General features: G+C 33.4%; 1 protein-coding gene across 1 annotated transcript; it reads left to right on the plus strand.

Moving 5' to 3' along the window:
• Window positions 1–3,032: 3,032 nt before the first annotated feature.
• On the plus strand, window positions 3,033–3,653 carry LOC117111772 (very low-density lipoprotein receptor-like). The gene has a single exon (XM_033254766.1). It carries the CDS (start codon window positions 3,033–3,035, stop codon window positions 3,651–3,653), a length of 621 nt encoding a protein of 206 aa, XP_033110657.1.
• Window positions 3,654–10,488: the final 6,835 nt, after the last annotated feature.

Here is a 10,488-nt window from a genome sequence, read left to right on the forward strand (position 1 = left end):
CCATGTATATATTGTGTCTGTATTTAATATATTTCAATCTTTGTCAATGTAAAGTTAAGGTATTTCCTGGTCCCCAACCCTATTATGTTCACTTTGACAGGCATAATTTCTTCGAATGGATACCTTGTTTGAAGCAAGAAATCAAGTTGTCTTTGTCAAGTTTGTCAGTGTGAGAAACTTTTAACATAGGTCAAGATTCGATATCAAATTTACGAAACGTGAGGCGCGAGGCTTGACACGTACTTGACATCTGATGAATAGTGTACAAAATTTACTACAAACTTGTTAAAATATAAAAATGAGAGATTATCATTTTTATATAATTCTTGATACAATTTTGACCCACTTCCTATCTCTTTTCTCTTCTTCCTTCCTGAATCTTTTATAATACAAAACTTAAGCACTAACATATTTCTATTTTACTTTATTTGAATATGTTTTAGGCTTCTAGTTTAGGTCTAGGCCTAAACATAGGGCCTACACTATATAATATTTTTTTCTACATTAAATTAAAGATGATTGCAATACAAAACATTTCTATTACACACACTATATCATACATCTACATACATCTATTAAATATAAGATTATTTGAAACATAGAGTAAGCCTAAAAGTAGTATTTCTTATTTAAAAATTACTTTAAATAGTCTAAATAAACTAATAAATAATTTTAACCTAAACCAGGGGCGGAGCCAGGAATTCTCCGACGAAGGGTCTAAGCTCCCCGATAAGGTGTCCACCACTCCCCCACTGGGGAAGCTAACTCCCCCACCCCAACCGATTGGAGAAAAATTGAATTTGTCAGGAATTAAAAAAATAATAATATTTTTTTTAATTATGGGATTTTTTCACCGACAAAAAATAAATATAAATAATGTAAATTCCCCGACAGAGGAACCAAAGCGGGGGTCCAATGGTCCCAGACTGGGGGGTCTATTACCCCCTGAAACCCCGCTAGCACCGGCCCTGATTTAAACGTGAATAGAGTATTCTCTACAATAATAAGATTAACGATTGTCAATCTCAATCATATTTATAAAGCCGGTGTTTTGTATTGACCTAGAAGGCTACTTATGGTTAACGACAGGTACTCTCTCGCCATTTAAGGCTTTTTCTATGAAATGATGTTCGAAGCACGAGCTCCTGTAGACCAAACCCAGCACCGTTTTTCGATTTTTAATAGTGGGAAATGTACCCATAACACTTTTAGCAGCGTTATGGCGAAAAAGAAAGCTAACCCAGAAGCCCCCCCCCCCAGTATAATGGCAACGCGGGCGCACTTCCATGAAAGGCCGCCCGTAAGCGGAAAAAAAAAATCGCCGCCCGTATTCGTCTATAGGGGCAGCTCTAGGACCCATTGTAGTAATAATAATAATAATAATAATAATAATAATAATAATAATAATAATAATAATAACAATAATAACATTAATAATAACAATAATAATAATAATAATAATAATAATAATAATAATAGTAATAATAATAATAAATAATAATAATAATAATAATAATAATAATAATAATAATAATAATAATAATAATAATAATAATGTGGAGTGAAGAACGTAATTACGTCACTAAAAATAATCTGAGCATGAGAGATGGTTAAATTCTTGTTTTATGTATTCCAGGATATCTACGGTTTGCAGAAGTTAACGCATGAGTAAATCCGTTCTATGGTCGCAAAGCTCCCTAATTATCGTCATAATACGAATACAGTGATAATTATTGTCATAATCCGAATAAAAATTATCATCGTACGAATAATAATGATTATCTTCATAACTCGAATAATAATTACTATTATCATAATACGAATATTAATTATCAAAATACGAATAACAATTATGAAAATACGAATAATAATTGTCATCAGTATTACCGGTAAAGTGATAGTGATTGAATGCAAGCAAGTTGGGAATTTTGAGAAAAGGGCTGCTGACCAGGAATTTTTAATATAGAAAATTTTAAAAATAACACTAGCACGATTCGATAAAGATTTATCTTGTACTGTATGCGATAAAACATTTCACAATTCAAAACAAATAACCTCATATTCATGGCAAAACGATGAAATCGTTTTTACTACTACGATTTTATCGTTTTTCTTTGATTATGACTTAATTAAGTTGGTGAAAATATTTTGTCATCGTATACAAGATAAATTGTTATTGAATCGTGCTATTGTGAAATTTTCTGGTATTTTCTATAGGAATAATTGTTTTTGGGTTTGTATCGTTTTGACCGTTATCTTCATAGTGTAAACAGGTCCTAACAGGATGAGAAAGAAAGGAGGAGAATAAGAAGCTGGTATTTTGTTTAATAAAAAATGTGGAATAAAATATTATTAACATAATTTCTTTTCTGATTTTCAGATGGTTATTATATATACTTATATTCCCCTTCTACTGGATATCAATACGGATACCTTAAAAGTCCAGCAATACCAGCTACTTGGAGTGATTTTTGTCTGACATTTTACTATTATATTAGTGGAGATGTCGAAACAGTCGGTAAACAAATTATACATATCCAGTATTATTATTCCGAGTTTACATTATATGGCGACAAAAGCAGTCAATGGAAGTATGCCAGTATACATTTAACCAATTTTAGCAATCGTTACCTGCGGTTTAATGGACAAACTGGCGACTCCACAGAAATGGTGGCTGTTGATAATATATATATCAGTGAAGGAATATGCTTGAAAACTGAAGGCAAGTTTATTTTAAAATATCTCCAAAAATGACAAAAAGTTGAATACTATATGGTGCGCTCGCTTACCCTCTAGTGCCCCTGTCTCTTATACACATCTAGATGTGTATAAGAGACGGAAGTCTGTTTTATTACAGTTTCGCAAATATGTAAAAAAGTAACACTTTTATAAGGCAGACCTCCCAACTTACTTCATCCTATCGGGTGTCACCCGATATTTAAACAAATCTCCAGTTCTCCTGATCGAATGTAACAAACCTCCAGAGCAAAAGATGGAATTGAACCAGTGACCAACTATCTGAAAAGATAGCCATGGTTAATGCACAAAGTGGCTACCATCAATTGATCCGACTGAGCTGGTTGCTCTCACCAAATTGGTTCTTTTTATTATTTTTCTTTAAACATTTTGATGAGTGCAAGCAGGTGAATTCAAATGTGTGCAGTCAGGGATGTATTAACCATGACGGTGGATACAGTTGCTATTGCCAAGACGGATACGATCTAATAAAGCAAACTTACTGCCAAGCTATTGGATCAGATCCACTCATTCTTTTTGCAGACCGTTACTCAGTGCTTGAATATGACCCACTTTTGAGGAAAAAGCGAACGATCTCACCAAATCAGAACTTCGCCGTGGCTTTAGACTACGATATCAAAGAAATGCAGGTCTACTGGTCTGACTCAGCTAACGATAAGGTCTACCGTACTAACATAAATGTATCGGGTGTGCCCGAAGTTGTAATCAGTGAAACTGATACATACGGAATATGTATAGACTGGATCTTTCGTAACATTTACTGGGCAGATAGGAGTACCACTACCATTAAAGTTGCAAGCCTTGAAGATCCAAGCAAACATACCATTCTTATTTCAGATACTATGAGTTCACCAGAGGATCTTACTCTTGACCCAAGAATTGGGTATGTCTTATAAAAAAAAATATATATTTAAATTTAAATTATAACAATTAATTATTGTGATTTTATGAGTAAATGTAGAAGATTCGTATTTTTTAAAGCAATTGTTTGGAGAGCAAAGACTAATCCTCGTTAAGACCGACATAGCCTGTCCAGTTTTCTAGGTGGAACAACGGAGTCATAGTTTAAATAGCATTGACTACAACGGCCATGGTAGACGCACAATACTCAGTTCAGATTCAAATCTACCTTGGCCATTCGGTATTACTGTATTCGAAGATTATGTTTACATGACAGACTTGACAAGACAAGCTATAATTAAACTAACAAATTTAATGGAAAACATATCATGTTGGTTGGAGACATTGATCATCCCTTGGGCATCCAAATATATCACCCTCAAAAACAGGTCAACGGTAAGAATGTATTCTTAAAGAAGTAAATGTTTGGAAAAATCATTAATATGTTTTAGTTTTGCTCTATCGGTATTTACCTGTTCTTTACTTAAGGGAATTATTAACCATTGTTAAGGACATGCACCAAAATTGAATGATACTTCCGTTGAGTATTCATGTCTTTGTCCGTCAAACTCCTTACTATTGCAAATGGGCGTACATGTGGGGGATCGGAAGTGAATCCTCTGACACCGCCCTTTTCAACAGTTGATCAAACAGAGGAAAAGCGGACCATACAAATGAGGACCGATAATATCTACGATGGTAAACCATAGGACATTTTTTTCAGTAGATGATACTATAATTTGGGAAAGGTGTCTAAAACGGGCTTTTAAAGGGAAAACGTAATTTGATAGCAACCCCGATAAAGCCAGAAATATAATTAAATATTGCTAAAGTAACTACTAGTAAACAAATACTCAATGGACGAAATATATCTATCTATAACACTAACTATTTAATTTTCCGTTTTAGGGATAGCTGTGTAAAAATATAGGCCACTACCTAAAGTAAGCCTATGCCTACGGGGTTCATCAAGCCCAAAACGGGCTCAAATAGCTTAAAACGGGCCCCTTTTAGAACGGGCCAATAGAACGGACCTGATAAAATTGCAACATTCCTGTGGTAACTTTCCTTCTAATAACTTATCAGTTATAACTAGCTTTTATTATACAATTTGTAGGTTTGCACAATTTTTGCTGTTTTGGTTGTTCGGTATCCAAAATTAGTTTTGTATTTTTTTTTTGTCTTTCTTTGTTTTCTCTTTTCTTTTGGGCTTTATCGACATCATCAACATATCTTTTTTTTTTTTTTTTTTTTTGCTTCTTTTACTTTTGTTTCTTTTCTTCTCTGTGTACAGGATCACTTTGATATTTTTCCCTCTTTGCATCTGCTTTCCTTGAATTGGATGAAAATCTAGACGTGTCTTCTACTCTTTGCCTGTTTTCATATTCTACATTTTTTGCATTTTCATTTGAGAGTTTTATCCTCATTCGCAATTTTGCTTTTTGTCTTCTACTTAATACAGATTTTTTTTTCTTTAGTCTCAATACGTTTACTTCGTTTGTAGAACTAAGTTCTGTAATAGTTTTACACTGTTTCTGTCTTGGTTCTGTAATTTCTTCAAGTGATTGATTAGAATTGTTTATTTCAGGATTTGTTTCTTTTCTTGTTAGTTTCCGTTTATTGGCATAATTCATAGAAGTCTCTTCATTTGTTTATGATGAAAATTTCACATCAATTGTTTTAGTTTCCTCAAAAGAATATAAATTGACATCCACAGATTGTACTACATCAAAATGTATATTTCGAGTGATAAAATGTAAATGCTTCTCTCAGTTAGGGACATCATTTATTCTTCCTGATTTTTTGCAGAATAAAATTGCCATTTCATTTCATTTCATTTATTTCGTCCAAAAAACATTAAAATTGACAAACCAAGAAAACATAGAGCAAAAAATAACACTCAGTTGGCCGGAGAGGATTGCCAAAAAGTGAACTGAATCACTGTTTAATGGCTCTCCGGTGCCAAATAGAATAATTAAATTAGCATAAAATATTCAAGTAACATAGGCCAATCAATAACATTTAAATTAAAAAATATATATGTACAGAATCATCGGTAAAATCGGTTAAAATGCAATAAAATTCGAGTTCGAATAGCAGCAAAAAACAAAAGTTAAAAAGTTCGTTTTACAATAGTAAAATTTGAGACGAAAAATTAAAATAGAATTATTGCTTAGCATAAAATAGTTTTAATATTCTGATAAAGGAGATTCCAAAAACAAGTTTATCCCATCTCTTAAGTCCCATCTCTGATCACTGAATGAGTAAATAGCTGTATCAAGCAAATGTAGCACTGCAAATCCTATTAGCATAATTAATGCCTAGTTTACTACAGATGTTTTCTTTTTCTTTTTTTTTTCTAAAAGAGGACCAAATTTGAGTTTTTTGTCAGGTCTTTCATCATATTCAACATGAATGATTTCTATGCTGTCTTCAGTTTGACTTCTATCACTTTTTGGACCTTCAACATCTTGTATAATAATGTGTAGCTTCAGGTGGATCTAAATGATCTGAATTGCTGGTGTCTATCGTACACGAGTTTTTATTTTGAACATGATGATTTGATGGGTTTGCAGAAACTGTACACAGAACCATATCAGTCTTACTCTGAACATTCACACCAGTTAGTTCAAACTGAGTATTATTTAGATGACAGTTCATTGATTTTGCTAAACTTATGCAGTGACTGTTACCTTGCCAAGATGGCGTGTGATAAGTAGGATACTTTTTTCCATGTGGGCCAAAGAAGAGAAAACCTGTTGGACATTTATAATAGCAAATGTACTTTCATTACAATTCATGAAACATGCATGATGTTGATAAAATTCTTGTTCAAGAGCCTGGTTTACTTACAAAGCTCTACAATCAGCCATACGTTCTGGATAATAATAATAATAATGCCTGTCAATTATTTCAAACTTGCCATTCAAAATATCCAATTATTTTGGCAATTCAGAAACCATCAAAAGGTCTTCATGCATTGTAGAATTTTTCTGAATGGTAGTAATACAACTGATTTCTAAGAGTCAATATTGTGTCAAGATCCTTAGTGTAAAATTCATTTCCATACCTCCTCGATAAATAAAGGATAGCTACAAGATTATTTGCAACAAACTGTTTACCACTCGCACTGCCGAATCTGTAATGACCTAAACTTTTGTTTATATTCAAGCTTTTGCTTGATATTTGCTTCTGCAAATAAGTTTGTAAAAATTAAATAAAAACTTCTCTTTATGTTCTCTTTATTATTCTCTTTTACTGTTTGCTTTTTACCTTTTACTTTTTGCTTTTGGCTTTTTACATTTTACTTTTTGCTTTTAAATAAATATGAAATGGAAACTTTCTTCTGAAAGCAAGATCTCTTCTGAGATAGAATGTTAATGATATTATTTTGATAAGGTTGAAGATGAAATGAAATAGATGTAAATGAATAAATAAACATAAAAACAAACAAGCCCAGTAAACAGAAACAATCACACAAAACAAACTCTAACAATCAGGTACCTACAAGAAAAAAAAAGAGAAAAATTTAAATTACAAAATTATACACTGTAGAAAAAAAAATACAAAGAATTAAGAGTTAAAATGAAGTTTATACTATTGATAACATTGATCATTAATATTATATCCCAGTTTTACAGTAATAATCGATGATCCTACTTCGTCAGGAGTAGGTTTGTAAAATTTCTATTACATAACGCCAAATAAAATATATATTGTCAAGCGTCAACTCCTGAATATATTTTAGAAGAGTGGAGGGGCCCCCTTTGTTTTTATTTTTTTATTTTCGTTTATTTTTTTCTTAAAGCAATATATTTTTATGCGGTCATCGACATTGATTTACAACACCATTTAGACTTAAATTTCACTGAATCTTTAAAACATAAATGGATCACTCCATACATTTTCAACTTCAAGAAAAACATTTAATATAATAAAAGTGTATAATATATTGTAACAAAATTGGTGCAGTCTATATTGCTTAATTATACCCTTGTATAAAATGGGTTAACCCAACTAATTTTGATTGGCCCTTGACTTATAATGTTAATTAGATTTCTTTCTAAAGTTGTCATTCTTAATGCTAATTGGCTCATGCCTGATATGTTAATCGGATTTATTTACAATGGCAGATCCAGGAATTCGAAAGAGAGGTGAACAAGGGAGGAACTTTCACAGACCGAGGAATCAGCGACCTCAGCCCCACCATGGTTGGGGCTGAGGCAAAAAAAAATATGATTAGGGCATCTCTAGATAGCCGGAAATTACACTCTCGCACTTAAATTTGAATATTTTTCTTTTTTTTCCTTAAAAAAATGAAGTGGGGGTGGGGGGGCTTCAATCCACCTCTGCTCAAAACATTCTTTATCCAGAATAGTCAAAATTACGAAAAATGTACATGAAAATCCAGATCACATCCTAAAAACAAACAGCAGTCACTAAGACATACATCAGGTCATACCCAGGGAAGGGCACAGATCTGTTTTGAAAAGTGGAGGGGGAGATCATTTTGTGAGTCGACACCCACCTCAGCCCCACAATGGTTGGAGCTGAGGTGAGAAAATTTGATTAAATATTACCTCTAGATGTCCAGAAATGACACTTTTAGTAAAATTCATCATCATCACATCACCATTAGTCAAAACGTAGCGCCAAAAAAAAAAAATTCTCATGATCTTTTATCATGGATTTTTGACAACTATAGAGATTTTATTAATGTGTGTGTATACCATAGAAAACAAAGCTTAAATACATTGTCTTTGAGTATGTACTTTACATAGGCCTACTTCAAAAACGTGATTTCACAACCACCTCAGCCTCACCATGGCTGGGGCTGAGGCGAGAAAATTTGAGGAAATGGTACCTCTCGAGATGGCCGGAAATGACACTTTTATATAGTAAAATTCATCATCATCACATTACCAATAGTCAAAATGAAACGCCAACAAATTTCTTATGATCTTTTATCAGGGATCTTCTTAATATCCAGGACAACTTATGCCTAATTATAGCTTACTAAGCTTTAACAATATATCAACAAATCACAACTTTTTTTCGCATTTAGCACGATTTTCTTCACTTTTTATTGTTATTATATCAATTATTACTATCGTCATCATCATCATTGTATTATTATTATTATTATTATTATTATTATTATTATTATTATTATTATTACTATTAGTAGTAAACAAACATTTAAAGAAACTTTCAAAAGGATAAAAACGAAATTTAACTACAGTATCGCATTTCTATCTTAAAAGACCTGGCCTGAGATTTATGGATTTAAGATTTTGTTAAATCACGCTTAGGCCTATGTGTTCTATTAGGCCTATGTATAACGTGTACTGATGCACACTTACATGTTTAGAAGTATTCATTTTGAGTGATCCCAGGAAAGAATATGTATTGGCTCAAGAATAAGCTTTACAATTTTAACTTTGTGTACAAAGGGAGGGGGGAAGCCGCGGCTCCCACGAATACCCCCCCCCCCCTAGATACGTCCCTGAGGTACGGTAATCAATTGCAAATTTGATCCCGGACTCTCCCATCTTTCTCTCTCGGTTGAGGTGACCCATAAGCTCCTGCAAGGTGGCTCCTTCACATATGCATGCTACAACCAGCTGCCTTAAAATTTCAAGATGCCGTTGTGCTTTGCGCCGGGAACTACGGCCCAAGGATCTAAGGGCTGGCGGTACCAAAATATACCAGGCGTTACAACCAGTGCATCAAGGAACTCTTAGTCCTCTATTACCCACAAATCGGCCTTTATAAAGATCATGGCATTGCTGAAAATCATATTCCAAGTGACAACGCAAAGATATTAGAAGGACAACAATCACTATGGATGCAAAAAAATTCGTGCGTCATAACGTGCGCGTACGCGTGCGTCAAAATTAAAACATGCTTAAAATATTAATCGGGATCAAGGAGGACATGGGGCGGATTGCTATAAAACGGTCTTAACTGGTAGTCTTAACTCCTCGAATAAAGCCGGCTTTATCACTTAGACGGTCTTACTAAAGTCATTCCTATAAGACCATTGCTATAAAACAAAGACCGCTTTGAGTATTGAAATGCAAACAAGCACTCCCTGGTAACGTAAGATTGAGGGCGACGTCAGACGTGCTCGCGCACGCAAATGTATCAAAATGAACGTAAATAAACGCTGTAGACCTATTTTTACAGACGCTGAGATGTGTGAGGATTATTCGTCGTTCGATTATCCGACTTTGACGATCTAAGTCTTACCATGGAGGTATTATTGAGAAGGAAATCACTCGGAAACAGATCTCTTTGACGCGACAAACCTATGTGTTCCCCGCCTTTGGATCGCGCGCGGGCGTATTACCCTATAATTCACATTTTTTCTTTAGCAACAACTTGGCAACGAAATGCATTTATACGCTTCCAGCAGAGCAGTTGTGCAATAAAGCTTTTGATTTTAACCCATTAAATATCTTTATAATGAACAATGTTCCCATGATTAGATTTTTTCGGGCTTTTGGTATGTTATTATTTGTATATTTCAGGAACGGATTCCGTAAAATATTTATGTTAAAATTGCTTCTGTGTTCATTATAATTTTGTCTAAAGATTGACTGGTTCGACTATAAAGCTAAGTCAGCGTAAAACTGAAAAATACTCAGATTTTGGATTCATTTTTCGAATAGTTAAACCTCGTTAACCCTAAAATGACTTTGTTTATTATAATCCTTAATCATTTATTAATTAATATCTGTTAAAATTAGAATTGGCGAATTTTGGCCAATTTATGAAAATTGAAGTTGAAATATACTATACTTTTATAGGTCATGTAAATGTTCCATT

This window comes from Anneissia japonica, unplaced genomic scaffold (genome assembly GCF_011630105.1).
Source record: "Anneissia japonica isolate Jap-2015-1 unplaced genomic scaffold, ASM1163010v1 scaffold10057_len72246_cov111, whole genome shotgun sequence".
Lineage (NCBI taxonomy): Eukaryota > Metazoa > Echinodermata > Crinoidea > Comatulida > Comatulidae > Anneissia > Anneissia japonica.

Coding starts and splice junctions, on each gene's coding strand:
- LOC117111772 (XM_033254766.1), top strand. CDS start 3,033: ATGGTTAATGCACAAAGTGGCTACCATCAATTGATCCGACTGAGCTGG.